This window comes from Tauraco erythrolophus, chromosome 12, assembly GCF_009769465.1.
Source record: "Tauraco erythrolophus isolate bTauEry1 chromosome 12, bTauEry1.pri, whole genome shotgun sequence".
Taxonomy (NCBI): Eukaryota; Metazoa; Chordata; class Aves; order Musophagiformes; family Musophagidae; genus Tauraco; species Tauraco erythrolophus.
Genome location: NC_141476.1, coordinates 12,529,943 through 12,547,229, shown reverse-complemented (window position 1 = coordinate 12,547,229; position 17,287 = coordinate 12,529,943). Strand labels below are relative to the sequence as shown.

The 17,287-nt window shown below is 55.7% G+C and overlaps 1 protein-coding gene across 1 annotated transcript in view; it reads left to right on the top strand.

Annotated features, from left to right (window-relative positions):
* PLXNA1 (plexin A1) overlaps positions 1-17,287 on the top strand; it is a 103,480-nt gene that overhangs the window by 64,474 nt on the left and 21,719 nt on the right. Inside the window, 12 exon segments of the mRNA XM_086618773.1 lie at positions 2,321-2,417; positions 2,763-2,953; positions 6,817-6,968; positions 7,316-7,436; positions 7,784-7,920; positions 8,503-8,670; positions 9,508-9,601; positions 10,085-10,324; positions 10,504-10,647; positions 11,402-11,636; positions 12,985-13,127; positions 16,297-16,553. Coding sequence (XP_086474899.1) covers positions 2,321-2,417; positions 2,763-2,953; positions 6,817-6,968; positions 7,316-7,436; positions 7,784-7,920; positions 8,503-8,670; positions 9,508-9,601; positions 10,085-10,324; positions 10,504-10,647; positions 11,402-11,636; positions 12,985-13,127; positions 16,297-16,553 — 1,979 coding nt within the window.

The following is a 17,287-nucleotide window of genomic DNA, read 5'->3' as shown; positions in this document are numbered from 1 at the left end:
CCCTATTCTTCTTCCTCCAACCCACCTCCCAGAAGAACTAATTTCCAAAAGCAGCCAGGGCAGAGAGATGCAAATAAGTGTTTTGGACAGCTGCAGGCTGGATGCCTTCCCGAGATGCCAGGGCCCCAAATGAGACATGTCAGAGTACAAATTGAAAATGCCAATTTCACTTACGCTGCCACGTGGCTCGTCACAGCTAAATTCTGCTCCGGCACCGCCGTCACCCTGCCCGGCACACGCTCCCTCCTGCTGCCAGGGGATGGTCTCTGCATGTGGCTGTAGGTCTGGCCAGCTCCTTGTCAAGGTCCTGTTGGAGATATCCCTGGGTGGGTGTAGGATAGGGAAAGGGGAACAGATCTGGACACCCAGCCCAGTTCTGACTTCATCTTTCCAGGCCTGGTGATGAGAATGTTGCTGAGAGGCTCTGGTTGCAGATGGTGTGTGGTGGAGATGTGGCTGAAGGTCCTCCAAGCAAACATCACAAGAAGTGCCATGACCAAGAGGCTGCGTGGGAAGTGGTGGGACTTTTCCTGGAGTGGGGAGATGGTGATGGAGCTGTTGAGTGCTCAAGAAAGGGTGGAGCTTGCAGTTCGTTGTCTCATGCCTTACAACTGCTGTGTATGGTTCTTCCTCCCCTGTGTTTGGGTGTGGTGGTTCCTGGGTGTAGGACCACTAGCTAAAAGCTGTGGAGGTGTAACCCAGGACCAGGCTTAGCCTCTTATTTGCCCCTTGTGGGGTTGAGAGGGGGGTGTGTTGCCGTAGCCATGTCTCATATAGGGCGTGTGCCCCATTTCAGTGCCGTGTCTGATGCTGGATCACAGCTGGTGGTGCTGCTTCAGCTGGGAGAGACTTGGCACAGGGGGGACCAGCCTTCCAGTGAGGCGAGAAGGACCCAAACATCTGTAGCTTTCTGCAGCTATCTGGGCATGCTGACTTCTCTCGTGGGCCATGTCCCTGCCTCCTGTGGATGAGATCGAGCAGAGCAGACCCACTGGAGTGGTCCCTGGTGCTAGGAGGGACAATGTGCTCTGTCAGGCAGGAGCTGGGGCAGTGCTGGAGGAGGTGCTGAGGCCACCTGCTCCAGGTATGGCACCAGGGCTGCAAAAGGTGATGCTCAGGCTGGCTGGAGGTGGTGGCAGGGCTGTGGCCAGCCCATGGCCGGGTGAGCTGCTGCCGGCGTGTCCGCTGCTCTCTAACAAACTCCAACAACCCATGAATCATTCATTTAATCTCTCCTGACATGCCTGTCATTTTCTCCGGCGAGAAGCAGGGAATCTCTTGCCGAAGGAGGTCATTAGCTGTCAGGGACGGTTCCGACTGCCTTCCTGCCTCTGTATCGATTAAACCTCTCCGCCTGCGTGCAGGGGCTGTGCGGGGAATATTGATGGGGCTGCCGGGGCTGGGGCTTGGGTGTTGAGGCAGGGGAGAGGGCTTTGGGTGAGGAGGAGGCACTGGCTGGGCTGGGAGGAGCAACGGAAGTGGGTGTGTCTGGGCAGCAACACGTGCTGGGACCTGAATTTAGGGTCCCTTGGAGCTGGGGGGCAGGATCCCCCAGTGTCACCTCCCTACATGGGAGCTGAGGGAATTGGGGTGGTGGTGCTGGTCTTGGAGTGAGATATAGCTGGGGGTGTGGGGCTGGGAGTGGGGCAGCTGGGGATGTGGTGTGGAGGTGTGTGGGGGGAAGAAATGTTCTCCTGAGGTCTTTGGGAGGGCTGGTGTGGTACCAGGCTGATGCCTGGCTCTGTCCCACCCATGGCTCTGTGGCTGCAGCTTTGTCATTGTGTTATGGACGATGGGGCTGGAAGGGACCGCGGGGGACATCCCCCTGCTGAGTGTCAAGAGTGACTCTACCGAATCTGCTCCTGCCGTGTGCCCAACCTGTCCTGCCCAAGCTTCATTAGTGATGAGCGTGATCCCAAACCTGACCCCGACTGAGTGTCCCTGGAGTGGGGAGGACATGGGGAAGAGCTTGGTTGCCTGGCAGGGAGCAGTACCTGTGTGCCGCACAGACACCACCTGTTTCCTCCTCTCCTACCTTTGGATTAATGGGTTTTGGGTCTATTTAGAAACTCTCTTTTGCTTATTTATCTGTTTTGCCAGTCCAGCCTACTGGTGTGCACGCACCATGTCTGATGCTTTGACCAGTGGCTGTTAGACCTGTCTGTTCCTGGCCATCAGGCCTGCAGCTGGCCCCCATCCCTCTCCTCTGGGTTGATGGGACACATCCATGTGTTGGGGTTGTGTGTCTCTCTGTGCCCCTCACCAGGATGTTTCGCCTTTCCGATTAACGGACTCTGCCTCCTTCTGTCCCCTCCTGCAGTATTTCTACGAAGGAAACGACATCAGCGACCTGCCGGTCAACTTGTCCGTGGTCTGGAACGGGAACTTTGTCATTGACAACCCCCAGAACATCCAAGGTGAGTGAGGGACGGGACAGGGATGGGAAAGCAGCCTGGTGCCCACCCCAGGCTCCCGCCTGCCCCGATCCCCTGCCCTGACTGTGGTTTGCACCAGTGCCTTGGGGGACGGAGTGATGCTCTGGCTGCATCAATCAGTTGGGTTTTTAAACAAAAGGCTTTTCTGCAAGAAGCTTTGGGAGAGAGCCAGAGTGCTGGTGCCTCCTGCCCATGGGGATTGCTCCCGCAGCAGCCAGTGACATGCATGCAGTGGGGTGGGCAAGAGTGGGTGCCTTTCCCCCAACAGCCCCATATCCATGGGCTGAGGGGCATGCTGACCCCCGTGTGCTCCTCTTGCCATTGCAGCCCACCTGTACAAGTGCTCGGCCCTGCGGGAGAGCTGCGGTCTGTGCCTGAAGGCTGACCCGCGCTTCGAGTGCGGCTGGTGCGTGTCGGAGCGGCGGTGCTCGCTGCGGCAGCACTGCCTGGCCTACGAGAGCAGCTGGATGCACGCCAGCAGTGGCAACAGCCGCTGCACTGACCCCAAGATCACCAAGGTATGATCCGTGATGCTCTGTGCTGGGGGACCAGGATGGGGATGGAGATAGGGATGGAACTCTCCAATGGCACCTCACAACAGCCAGATCTACTTGGTGTTTTGGACTGAGGATCACTTGTTGCCACTTTCATTTTATAGAATCATAGAACGGTTTGGGTTGGAAGGGACCTTCGAGATCATTTAGTTCCAACCCCTCTACTGTGGACAGGGACACCTTCCACTACATCAGGTTGCTCAAAGCGTCGTCTAACCTGGCCTTGAACACTTCCAGGGATGGGGCATCCACAACTTCTCTGGACAACCTGTCCCAGTGTTTCACTACCCTCATCCTAAAAAATTTCTTCCTTATATCTAATCTAAACCTACTCTCTTTCAGTTTAAAGTCATTGCCTCTTGTCCTATCATGTGTTTCCAAGGCTAAAATCCTCTCTCCACCACCCTCATGCACTGGGCTTTCTGGCCTATCTCCCAGATTCCCATCAGTCCTCCTGCACATGCCAGAGGATCCCAGGAAAGCCTCAGCTCCGCATTGCTCCTCCTCATGTCACCATGCATGCTGGTACTTCATCATGCCCCTTCCCTGACAGCTTTTGCGACCTTCATTTAATAAGATTGTGCATATTAACATTCGCGTGCCTGTGGGGCTGGGCTCCGAGTGCACGAGATGGGACTGGTGAGTATTTCAACTGGATACCTTCTGTTTACCTGTGGCTGGCTGGTCCTCACTGGTGTTAATTACTGGAGTTTTAGCACAGGATCTGATCTGTTTGGGTTTCGGTGTCTTATCTGATGGAGGCTGGAAGTGAAAGTCATGTCTTCCCCAGCATCACTCGCCTCTCGCAGGGGTATCAGTACGCAGGCGAGTGATGCTGGGGAAGGCATGACTTGCTGCAGTGTGCTGGGTGGCAGCTGCATGGAGAGAGGGGGATGCCCCCGTCCTTAGGCATATCCCAGCCTGCAGAGAGCCTTGCCTGCGAGAATTCCTGACTGTGGAGTTGCCTGGTTGGAATACTGGCGGGAGAAGGAATCCATTCCATGGGGGAGCAGGGTCGAGCCCCAAAGTCTTCATCCGTAAGAGGATGTTTGCTGCTACATACAGGACTGCAGGGCTCCCCATCCTTCCCTTATGGCTTCCCATGATGTTTTGACTGAAATTCCCAAAGCCTGGACCCCTGGCGATGGTGGGAGCAGAGACCACAGTGGCTGGGTCATGCCAAGGGTGGCCCAAGGTGGCCTCACTGAAGGCTGTGTCCTGTCCTCACATGGCCAGGGCTGCAGGCATCTGCAGCCATCTGCACATACATCACTCCCAGCAGCTGGTGGTGTCCAGCCTTGGTAGCAGCTCTCCCGTCCTGAATCATTGAAGATTTTGCAGTAATTGCAGGTGCAATAGAAATGAATCTGTTAGCAGGTAGGCTTGACTGTGGTGCCACCCTGTTGTTGGTGCCCTGGGAGGTGGTCGTCGGTGTGGATGAGCATAGCTGTTGGTTTGATGCTCCTCTGGCAGCCTGTCTATTGCCTGCTACTTCCCACAAGCCCTGTCCTGCATCCCAGGCTGTGAGCAGGCTTGGAAACGGTCCAGACAGCAGCCTGGTGCAGAGAGGGCAGCATGGGGTGGTGGGGGAAAATAGTCTTCTACAGTGATTTCAGGAGGAGCTGGAGCCTCCTCCCTGCCCAGCCCACCGGGTTGCAGGTGTCTTCATGGGTGGTGGTGCTGGGCTGGGAGATGACCATGATTCTTCACCTTTGGAGTGAAGAATCACTTGCCCATTGCTTGGTGATGAGGACAAGCCCCCTCCAAGCCTCTGTGGGCTCCTGCCTGGTGTTGGCTGTGACCCTCAGAGCAATATCCTTTCCCCTGGGAATGGCGAATCCCTTGGCCTCGGCACCTCCTGGCCCTGCTGCAGCCACCGGAGCCGGGCACAAGCCCACTGCTTGTTCCTGCTGGAGCCATTCGCTTGTTGATATAAAAGGACTCTGTGAAACCATTAGCAGAAAGCGGCGGTGTTTGTGGGGACGGGAGGTTCAGAGGTGGAGGGGGGAAAGGGGAGGCTCGAGCAGCCCCCGCTCTCCTTGCGAACTTCCTCCTCCCTCGCACCTTGTTTGGCCGTGACCTCCCCGCGCTGGGCAGCCCGCGATGTCATTTCGTTCCTGGGCTCGTTTCTCCCTGAACACGTGGCCCTCGTCAGCTTTGCCGCGGAGGAGGAGGAGGAATGTAACGCGCCAGAGCAGCTTTTAACACTCATTTAGAAGCACCAAACAAACAGACACTTCTTGCCAGCTGCCCCGGCGGAGCTCGATTTAGGCGGAAGACCCAACGCGATGCCGGCTGCAGCGGCTGTAATGAGCCGTGATCCCAGGCTTGGGCAGGGGCTGAGCTGAGTTTGGGCAAACAGCAGTTCCTCCCAGCCCGGGAGGGTTTTGGTACCGTGTAAGTTGAGAGTTGTGGCTGCCTTGGTGGGAGCCAGGGCTCCGGGTGCCGATCCCAGCTCTGCCACTGCTCAAGGTCTCATCCTGCAGGCTGCCTGTGTGCAGGGGGGAACCGCGTAAGGCGACCAGCCCGGTGTGAATCCGAAGGGCAGTGGTTAACCCCAGAGAGGCGATGGCAGCGATGGGGCCCTGCAGAAACCATCCCCATGGTCCATCAGAGTTGGGGATGTGGACAATGTCCACTGCTGCACGTTTCCCACCCTCTGCTCATCTGCCTTTCCTTGCTGCGGAGGTAGCAGCCAGGACTAGCCCCATGTGAGGAGGAGGAGGCTCCAGCTGGCTCAGGCCCCAGGATTGCAGCTGCCCAGATTTGCCAGGAATGTAACAAGCTCACACGTGCTGGGTCGCAGTGTGAGTGGGGCTGTGGCATGAGCCTGTCCCCACGCTGGGCTCAGTGCTGGCAGAGATGTCTCCCGGTGCTAGAGGGACCTTCACTAGCACCACGGGAGCAGGAGCAGGAGCAGAGGAGGGAATCACCTGCCACAAAACGGTCCCTTTCCTGGATCAGGACACACCTTCTTCCTAAACTGACCCAGCCTCTGTTATTCTCTCCCTCACCCGCTGCCTGTGGCTGCCTTTTCCCCTGCTCCATGTCAGTGTCACCGGTGACCCAGCCCTGTCCCTGGTCCCAGCCGGGGCACACAGCCCTGCCTTTCATCCTGATTAGCTGGGCCCCGGGGCCGGCGAGTGCTGGTGTAAAACTGCCTGTAGTTGCCTGGCTGGAGGCAGCAGTGGGCCCATGCCTCCATCCATCCCTCATCCCACCGCCGTCTGTCCGCCATATCTGTCCGCTTTATTGGGCATCATCCTGGTAAATGAGACGCAGCACCAGGGTGAGGTCCCCTTCCTTCCCAGCCGGCCTTAGCACAGGGTTTGCCAGCAGAGAAAAACTCTTCTCCCTGCTGCCTACCTCGCACAGGGACCTGGTGGAGATGCTTTCTCCTTTGAGGACATCTTGGACGTGGGGACCTCATCCCCGGGTATGTGGGACCTGGCCAAAGGCCAGGCAGATCCACATGCTTCCGTGCCGGCTCAGCTGGAGCTGTGGCTGATGCTGCCCTGTCTCCTTCCCATCCGTGTCCCTGCCACCTGCAGGGTGGCTCCATCTGCAGCAGGGTGTCCAAATCCCAACCCTCTGCTCGGCCACATCTGGCATCTCCTGGCTTGTTCCTGGGGGGATTTGTGGACATGGCTGTCATTCCGGAGGTCTTTCCTGCTCTGTAGGCTCCTTGCAGACATGCTGGCATTTACCATCACCCATCTGCTCCTCGCTGCTCGCTGCACATGTCCCATGGCTGCCCAGGCTGCAGCCTGCCTGAGTGAGGCATCCCCACTGCTGCTGCCTTGGCTGACGGCCGTGCTCTCTCCTAGCTGTCACCTGAGACCGGCCCCAGGCAGGGAGGGACCCGTCTGACCATCACCGGCGAGAACCTGGGCCTGAAGTTTGAAGATGTTCGCTGGGGCGTTCGAGTTGGCAAAGTGATGTGCATCCCCATCGAGAGCGAGTACATCAGCGCTGAGCAGTAAGTGCCTGGTGAGGGGTGGGTGTGCTCTGGGTCTCTTTGGGGGGTGAGGGACTGGCATGCTGGTGTTCAAGTGCTGCTCGTGGCTGCAGAAGATGTGGAGCTGACTGGGCTGAACTGGGAGAGAAGTGCCTGCTGGTTGTGTTGCTTTGGGAGGCACCCAAAGGCTTTTGGGGAGCTCCCCCCAGTGCTAATAGCCACCGCCTTGGTTTCTCATAAACCTGCTGGCATCTGGGACCTTTGCTTGGTGTCAGACCTGTCCCTTCCTGAACCCAGTCCATCCCCACCACGACACAGGGAGCATCTCGGTGCTGAGGCACTGAGGGCTCCTTCCCTGCATCCCTTAGGATCGTGTGCGAAATTGGAGATGCCAGCCCGAGCAAGGTCCACGAGGCGCGGGTGGAAGTGTGCATCCGCGACTGCTCGCCCAGCTACCGGGCCACGTCCCCCAAGAGCTTCACCTTCGTGGTAAGCCCCGTGCCGGGGGACAGGTCTGGTGCTGCAGGAGGGAGGTGATGCTGGGTGCTTTTGGGTGTTTTTTCTGGGTGAGTTTGAAAATTTGCCATCATTTTCCCAGAGGGCCAGCAGGGATGCTCTAGGCAGGCAGTGGGTCATGCTGGTTGAGTTCCTCCAAGGATACCACTGCTCTGTCTCCCCACGGTCCTGCTGGTACTATCAGCCCTTAGCACCATGCCCTGTCTCTGTCCCACATGTCCCTCTCCTCTGCGGCCTCGTCACCCGCTCGAGGCTGCCTGGGGACACGGGTTTTGGTCCCCAGCCTGTCCGACACCAGGGATGCTCTTTTCCTTTGACAGACTCCCACTTTCTCCCGTGTGGTCCCAGCCCGGGGCCCTCTCTCTGGCGGCACCTGGATTGCCATTGAAGGGAGCCACCTCAACGCTGGCAGCAACGTCTCCGTGACCATCGGAGGACGACCCTGCGCTTTTTCGTGGTGAGGGGCACAGAGGGTGGAGGAGGATGGGTGGTGGGCACCTCCAGAGGTGATGTGACCCCCAGATAGAGCAGTGGCTGGGAGCCCATGCTGGAGAGCCACGAGGGACCCCAGGAGCCAAACCCTGTGGGCAGCCAGAGGTATCTCCCCCCAAAACCTCTCTGTGTCAGAGGCTGAAGGAAGAGCCCAAAGAACGGGGATTTTTCTCTAAAAGCACAAGCCCTGAGGCATGAAGTGGATAATTTTTAGATTAGGGATGATAATGGAGCGGCTCTTTAAATATTTTCCTGTGGTAATTACTGGTTATCAGCCCTAATCGCTGCTGTTTGCAGCAGCAGCGCAATGGGAACACTCAGGAGCTGCTCAGCCTTTCCCAACTGCCTTTTGTTTCATTTCTTGGTGTTTTTTTTTTCTTTTTTTTTTTCCTCCTTTCTCTCTTTACTGTGCCCCCCTCTCACCACCTCTGCAATTTCAGGAGGGGAGAGGGGCTGGGGCAGGGGGATCATGGGCAGCATTGCTGCCCCCAGCCACCCTTACCTCCCTCCTGCCCACGCTCTGACGGGTTGTGTGTGTCTGCCCCAGGAGAAGTGCCCGCGAGATCCGGTGCAGGACCCCCCCTGGGCACACCCCCGGTAGCTCCCCCATCCTCATCAACATCAACCGGGCAGAGCTGAGCAACCCAGAGGTGAAGTACAACTACACAGAGGACCCCACCATCCAGAAGATCGATCCTGAGTGGAGCATCAACAGGTGAATCGTAGGATGCCCGCAAGGACACGTGGGTGGCTGTTTTCTGCGTGGATCCCCTCTTCCTGAGGGGTGCATCTCAGTGCTGCTGCCGTAGCCGCCGGGCTGTGCTCCAGAGACGTGGCGAGAGGAGCGTGAGCAATGGCGTGGCACCAGGGCCCTCCTAACTCCTGGCCTACAGTGCTCAGCCTGGCAGGGGGCAAGAGCAAAGAGCGCTTTGGATCTGCTTAATTTCAGCTTGACATTTGGCGGTGGCGAATAAAATTAAAATATTGCCCATCAGGGGATTTTTTTTTAAATGTTTACATATTTTTCTAAAAGGTTTGAATTGGCTGGAGAGGAGGCGAAGGAATCCATTAAGTGATAGTGCCAAGGGAAACCTTCCCTGGGGTGTTGATGAGGAGTGAGCTCCCCAGGGGCATAGCCGAGCTCTCCGGGGCTTTTAACACCAAGGCGTGGAGGAAACCTGGCAGGGTTCAGCCTGCCCAGCCGCCTGAGTGGTGAAGGGGATGGCAAAGAGGACCTCCTCAGGATGCTTTACCATTGTGGTCTGGTAAAGCATCATTTATGCCTGGTCTCCTTTAGCTTGGCAGCTGCCTTCAGACCCCAAACCCAGACACAGAGCAGGATATTAGTGTTAATTAACAGGTTTTATATCTCTAGTTGGCCCCTGGGTCAGCTGAGGTGACATCTGGGTGGGATAAAAGGTCCCCAGGCCATGGTGATTCATCCGGGCTGGGGCAGATGGGCGTTTGGCTGGTGAGGATGGGTGCTTCCCTCCCAGAAGTGGGGACCTAGTGCCTAGCTGCCTTTCCTAACCCATTGTCTCCATGTCTCTAGTGGTGGGACACTGCTGACCGTGACTGGCACCAACCTGGCCACCATCAAAGAGCCCAGGATCCGGGCCAAGTACTCCAGCTCTGAAAGGGAGAATGTAAGTGGTACTGGCTGGGGGCAGAGCACAAGGAGGAGGGATGCCATCCCTCAGCAACGCAGGGCAGATAGTGCATCACTTGCCCATCGGGTGTGATGGTGTGGAAGGGCTGAGGCCCAGGGCTGCCACCCAAAGAGAGGCACTGATCTCTGTGCAAAGCCTTCAGGCAGGTGCTGCCAGGAAAAATGTTGAGATCTGAGTGTGCAAAACTGATGGGAGGTTTGTGGGATATCTGCAGGATAGTGACAGAAAGAGCCTGTCCCCAGCGAGCTCCCACTTGTGACCCCTCACATATCCCATCACAGACGGAAGTCTCTCTGCCCTGGGGCAGGATGTGGTGCCTGTTGATATCACAGCACAGGACAGGAGATCGCAAGTCTAAACCCAATGTCCAGAGCTACTGATTGCAGGAGATCCTTGTGGGGTCCGATCCTGACCTCCCTGTTGGGAGCCGGGTCTGACCTCGCTCCGTGCCTCCTGCAGAACTGCACCGTCTACAACGACACCACCATGGTGTGCTACGCGCCCTCCATCGACAACCCTGTGCGAAGCCCTCCGGAGGTTGGCGACCGCCCGGATGAGATCGGCTTCGTAATGGATAATGTCCAGGCCCTGCTGATCATCAACACCACCAACTTCGTCTACTACCCTGACCCTGTGTTCGAGCCTCTCAGCCCCACAGGGATGCTGGAGCTGAAGCCCAGTTCTCCCCTCATCCTCAAGGTAAGGCAGCCTGTGCGTGGGGCAGAGGGGTAGGGATGTGTCCCTCTGCGGAGGTGGCTTTTTGTCTCTCCTGAGACAAAGTCCTGTACTGTGAGAGTGCGAGTTTGCTTTGTGTTGGATTTTTTTAAGCGTTCCTTGTTGCACGAGAACTGACAGTCTCGTTCCTTGTTCCCTCAAAGGGCAGGAACCTGCTCCCGCCGGCTGCTGGTAACTCCCGCCTGAACTACACGGTGCTGATTGGAGACACTCCCTGCACCCTGACCGTCTCCGAGACCCAGCTCCTCTGCGAGTCCCCCAACCTCACCGGCCAGCACAAAGTCACGGTAAATGCTGACACCTTTGCTTCTCGTGTCCCGTGTGTCACAGAGGGTCAGTCTTTATCCTGACACCAGCCCTGCTGTGTGCTCATCCTCGGATGAGTACCGAGTAGTCGGTGCACGTGCAGGAGCATCCTCAGGAGCCATCTTCCTGCTCCCCGGACATTGCTCTCCCTATTTACGTGTTTGTTAGGTCCAAATACTCTGTCCCCTCTCCAGCATGCTCAGCGAGGCGTTCCTGTGCCCTGGGTGGCCCTGGCTGGCGCTGTCGACAACCTCCCTTCCCCGCTGGGTGCCAAGACACAGCCTGTGCCAAGGCGGAGGGAGGCTCCCACCCCTTCTCCCTGGTGCTGGCTCACGCCGTAAGGAAGGCTCCTTTGTTCGTGGGATTGTAGCGCAGCAGTGCTCACGCTCCAGGATCCTGCCAGCTTGAAAGGGACCCAGCACAGTCCCCTCCAGGCTCCCCACCCATGGGGGAACTCACTTCACATCCCATCTGTTACTGTAATGTTGTCTGAATGAGACATCAAACTCCCTGCCCACTACGCGCGCACTGGCAGCGTGTGTCCTGCATCCCATTAAAGCGTGCTGCGCTGCTCCAGACCAGCTCCTGCAGTCCTTACTTTTTTCCACATCTTTCCTCCCCTGCCTGCACTGGAAGTCATCCCGCAGATCCCAGCACAGTGGGCACGGTGGGAAGGGCTGCCCTGGACTCGTGCCCCCTGACGCCAGGTCCATTTTTTCCCCCACCGTGGTGCAGATCAAGGCTGGGGGGTTCGAGTTCTCGCCAGGGACGCTGCAGATCTACTCGGACAGCCTGCTCACCCTGCCCGCCATCATCGGGATCGGTGGCGGGGGCGGTCTGCTCCTCCTCATTATCATCATCGTCCTCATCGCCTACAAGCGCAAGTCCCGGGATGCCGACCGGACCCTGAAACGCCTCCAGCTGCAGATGGACAACCTGGAGTCCCGGGTGGCCCTGGAGTGCAAAGAGGGTGAGGGATCTCTATGCCGTTAACGTGGGGGTCGTGGAGAGTCTCGTACCATCCCGAGGCTCAGTGTGCTCCCACCCTTTTCCCGTTGCCTTCCAGAGGGGGAATGGCAATAGGCAAAGCTGTTTTGTCAGAGGGAGTGAACTCGTTTTGAGTAGGATATGGGGATTTTTCCAGTTAAGAAATTCCCCTCCACTTCTCCAAATGGGAGAAAAGAGAGCGAGGAGTAGCGAGGGCTGCCTGTGAACGGGCAGTCGGTCTCTCATTATGTGACAGACGGATGCTGTGAAATTGGACAGAATTCCTTGTATGATCCTGCTGATAAAACCTAATTGCCCATTATCCCCCTGAGCTGGCTCCCAAGGCCCTGACCCTGCCAGCCACAGCCGCAACCAGCCCAGGCGCTGCGGATGGAGCAGGCACCGAAAACAAGATAATAAAAAGGGGAAAGAAAGAGAAACCCTTTGCTCCCCCAAATCCCCATCCCTACACATGCCTGTGGATGGCACTGGTGACAGGGAGAGGGGTGGGAGCTGGTGGAGGGGATGGTGTCTTGTCTTCCACAGCTGGCAGATAAAAGGATCTGCTTTTAATTAAAAGGCACAATCTCTTCCCTGCCTTTTCTCTTTTCTAGTCCCACCAGTTTCAGATAAGATAGCACGCCTTTCAAGCTGACGGTTTGTTTTTTCTCATCAGGCTGACGAGCCTGCAGTCCTCTGCCTGGCTTTCAGCTCCCTTTAAAGTGCCGTTAATTTGATTTTTTTTTTCTGCGGGTTTTCTACCCGCCCCCCCCCAACCCCTTTCCCTGGTGCATCTCCAGGACTCCTCTCCCGTCAGCTTTTCCCTGTAGGTGCAATTAAAGGTTCAGGACCCCCCCTGCATCACGTTCCCCCGGGAGTCACGGCTGCCTGTGCTCGGATCGGGAGGTGCCGGGGTGGGCGTGTTCAAACTCTTCTTTCAAGTAGTATTTAGGTCAAAAAGAAATGAGAACATTCTTGTGGTTTAGGCTGATGTTTTCCCCTAGAAGCTCTGGCTTTGTTCAAGCCTTGCAGTTCCTCCCTGCCCCCAGTGTCCCTGGGAGGCTGCGAGTGCTGAGTATGGGGGATTTGAACCCCCTGGGACCAGGCGGTCCTGTTCCCAAATCTGCCACTTGATTTATTCTGGGGAAGTCATCCCCACCCTCTACAGCTCAATTTCTCCATCTGTGAGATGGGGACAGCGATCACAGCCTGCCAGGGGGAGGGATGCGGAACCGATTCACACCTGGGGGTTCCCACCCATGGGATGCCAGGGATAGGGGTGCAGCAGAGGCTGGGTGCCAATGCTTTTAATTCTGCTTTTCCCACCCCAGCCTTCGCTGAGCTGCAGACTGACATTAATGAGCTGACCAACGACCTGGACGGGGCTGGCATCCCCTTTCTGGATTACCGCACCTACGCCATGCGGGTTCTCTTCCCAGGGATAGAAGACCACCCTGTGCTGAAGGAGATGGAGGTGTGGTACCGTCTGTCTGTCTGTCCCTGTAGTGTTTGACGCTGGGGACGTGCCCCTGCATGAGTCCCTGTGCCCCAGGCATCAGGCTGGAGAGATGCTTTTGTCGGAAGCTGGCCCAGCCTGGTGTGGCAAAAAGCATCTCAATGTAGATGTGGACCGGCTGCCGAATGGTTACTGCACTCTCTGATGTTAATATCAATATTTATATTAATATCATTGCTGCTGTCATTTTCTACAGCACTTGCTTTATTCAATTGGGTTTGTTTGATGCCTGACCGGCCACTCGTTTCTAGCAGGCTTGTCCGACATTGCCTGCTTGCTTGGCTCCATTTCCCTACACAGAACCCATCCTTGGCATCCTTCCCCTGCTCCCCAAACCAGCTCCCTCTCCTCTCCTGGCCTCCCCACGTCTGTTTAATTTAGTGCATGCAATTGCACAGCAATTGGCTTCTCGTTTGCTGGGCTGCTGAGGCCATTCTTGATTAGAGAAAGGAGGGGGGTGACCTAAGCTTCCCCTTGCTGCTGACCCGGCACAGTAATTACTGTCGACGTGGGCTTCACAATGTATTTAGGAGAAGTAATCGGCCCTGGTGCAAGATGCACGGTCACTAATTACAATACAACAAGCTCTTACCAACTGTGAGTGCACGTGCTGATGTTGTATGCCGGCATGGCTATGGTGCGGGGCCCTGGCCCTCTGCCTGCTTGCTTTCCCTGGTCCCTAATCCCAGCTCTGGAGGGTGGTGGGGACCCCGTTTCTGTGGATTTCCCCTTGCAGCTCAGGTTTCCGGATGCTCAGAGCTGCAGCAGGCGTGAGCGTAGCCCTCCCTGGGGCATAGCCCTTCCTGTCTCTGCAAACGCTTGGCTCCTCTCTCACCTCTGCTCTTGCTCTTAAGGGTTTTACCTAAAGAGAGAGGCATAAAAAGAGTATCAGAGGAGGAATTTTGCATTGACTGTGGCAGGCTGGGTGGAAGTTCATCGACTTCCAGCTCCTAATTCAAAATATCCCACTGGAGAGAGCACATCAGCTCAGCCTGGCCTGGGAAGCAAGGAGTTAAAAGTTGCAAAGGAGAAAAAAAAAAATTCCCCAAAAGAGATTAAATAAAGCAACTACAGTTGTGTAAGCTTCATATAATTTAATCAGGTTTGCTTTTATTTGTCTCTTTACTCAGAGTGTAACATTAGCTATTGCAAGTGACGGGAAGGAAACGGCACTTGCTCACGCACACGTTAATCCGCAGCAGTGAGCACCAGGCTGTCGGTACCAGCTCCCTTTCTCTGCAGGTTTTAGGGGTGGGAGGTTTGTTCAGTTGTACAAGTTTAAGCCTGATTAAATATTTAGTTCAGTATTGTTCATTTATTTCTGCTAATGATCAGCAAGTTAAACACGGGGGCCCAGGAAGTGACAGGCACATAGGGGGCTCAGGCATTGCTGTGCTTCTTGCCATGGGGATTTCATGTCTTCCCATGCTCCCTGCCAAGGCTTCAGTGGGATGGTCACTCGTTTCCAGTCTTATCGAGATCCTGCTGCTCCACTGAAGGGAGAAAGCCTCTCAGCCCATGGTCTCTGTTGCCTGATCTTGGCTTCAAAAGCACCAGCAATGTGCAGGGGTGAGGATGCAGCATGTCTCCCTCTGCCCCAGTTTTACTGGTGGGTCTGGTAGGTCTCCAGCGCAGCCGCTGCGCTCCAGCTGGCTCTTGGGTCTTCCTGTGCTGAGGAATCAGCTGACATCTCTGCATCCCTGTACAGAGCAGCTGGTGCTGCTGAACCTCAGACGTCTGCCTGAGTTACCAGCGTCACTGCATCGACATCCCCACGTAATCTGGAGGAAGGGACTCCAGGAAAACATAATTTAAAGCATTTCTGTTCCTAGCAGGATGTTCTCTTCTGACTTGCGTTAAGGGAAATTGAGCCAGGTGCTTGCTTGCATGGTTCCCGCAAGAGGAACCCTGAGGACGGGGGCAGAGAGGATTTATCGCCCATCACCCTTCTGGGATGCTCTGGGCAGGCGTCTCTGCTTGCCTGGGCGACGAGGGTGACAGTGATGTCTGGGTGCTCATAGCACAGGATTGTCAAGGATTGGGTGGGAAACGGGGGTTTTCGTCCAGTGGGAAAGAGTATTTTGGAGGGGGAAGTTACAACCGCGAGGAATTTCGTTGAACTGAAGCATGCTGATCCAAAGTTTTGATTGAAGTGAAATGATTTGATCTGTCAAAACCCTCTTCTTCGTTTTGAGTTGATGTTTTGAAATGAAAAGTGTTGTTTTGTCTCCAAATATCGACATGAAATGAAATTTTTCACTTATTCTCCCAATCAGGAAGACAAGGGGGGGAAAAATAATTAAAATTGACATTTTTACCACAGCAAGGCTTTTATTCAGAGGAAACCATCTTTTCTAACGGGAAAACATCGTGTTATAAAAATGTTCGTTTCCGGTAAGAAACGTGGTCAGGGCTGACCAGAGCTGGGCTGACGAGGGCAGCATGGGGGTTAAAGCATCCCAGCCCAATCCCTGCTGAGTCCTACGTGGCCAAGTATGGCCAGAAATATACCTTCAAACGTCTCAAGAGGAAAGGGAATATTTCAGGCTGTGTCTGGAGCGGGGCAGAGACAGATTTCTGCTATTTACTTCCCTGTCTGAAATCCAGCCCCTCAAAACCAGGTGGCTTTGCTGCTGGTGGAGCTCAGGGTTATGGCTTTATTTGCTTTCTGTGCAATACTTGAAGCACATGTTGCAGTGACTTGGGTGGGAATTGAGCTGCTTGTTAGCTGAAATAGAAAATTGTAATTTGCATGTGTGCTTGGGAGAGAAAGAGTGTTTGTTTATGGGAAGGAAGTGCGTGTATGTGCCTGCACACGCGTGGGAGAGAGTCTTGGTATGGAAGTGTGTGTGTGTGTATATATACATAAATATACATCGTTGCCCTGAGACTGTGTTAACCTGATGCTGAGATATTGCAGGCTAGTAATGCTTCTGGAGGAAACTGAGCTGATCTCTGAAGAGGAAGCTTAGTAGTATGGAAAGAGCAAATCCAGCTACTTTTGACCCTTTTTCATCCTTTCCTCTTGGAGGGTGAGGATGAATTCAGGATCTCATGCAGCCCAGTCGCCTTCTTCTCATCGCCCTCCTCCTCTCGCCCGTCTCCCAGCTTTGCTCTATCCTTGCAGGTCCAGGCGAACGTGGAGAAGTCCTTGACTCTCTTTGGGCAGCTCCTGAACAAGAAGCACTTCTTGCTGACCTTCATCCGCACTCTGGAGGCTCAGCGGAGCTTCTCTATGCGGGACCGTGGCAATGTGGCCTCCCTCATCATGACAGCGCTGCAGGGCGAGATGGAGTATGCCACCGGTGTTCTGAAGCAACTCCTCTCTGACCTCATCGAGAAGAACCTGGAGAGTAAGAACCACCCCAAGCTGCTTTTGCGGAGGTGAGCAACCATCTGAGAGGCTGGAGCTGTGGGATGGTGCCCAGGCTCTTCTGAGTGTGTGGGCATGAGCTGGTGTCCTTTAGGCTTTGGTGTTTGCTGTGGCAATGTCAGCACTGGGTCTGTGGTCAAGCATTTCCTTGCCTGCCTGCATGCACGTATGAGAGGGATGTGGGGCCACCCAGACCTGGGCAACTGAGGAGTTGCCCATGGGATGTTCTCGCCCTGATTTGGCTTATGTGGGTTTATGTTTTCTGGGAAAGAGGGAGCAAGATGCTCAGTGGCTGTGTAGGCTGGTGCAGGGAGGATGCATGCTTGTGTCATGTGCTGTTGCGTACTGCTGCAATGATAGTCCCACCTGCCTTCTCTTCTCCAGATGACCAGGAGGTCCCTCACACCTCTCAGGATGTGGGGCAGCTCTCACTTTGCCTGGCAGCTGCCTTGCTGCATGGGTGCCTCTGCAGGCTGGTGGCAGGCAGGAGTCCTTCTTTCCCTGCTGCCTCCTTGGGGCTTGCCCACCTTGCCGGGCACATGGGGATTTTCCTGGGAAAGCCAAGCGGATCTTCGCAAGCTGGGAGTCTTGCCGGGGCCGAGGAGGGAGTGTGAGTGGGAGGCAGCCTGCCAAGCCCTGCCATGAGTCTGCCTGGCCCATCAATATTTAACGATAGCTCTGAGCTCTCCTTCATCGCGGGCTGATGAATATTGAAAGATACACCAAGTGCTGAACAAAAACAATT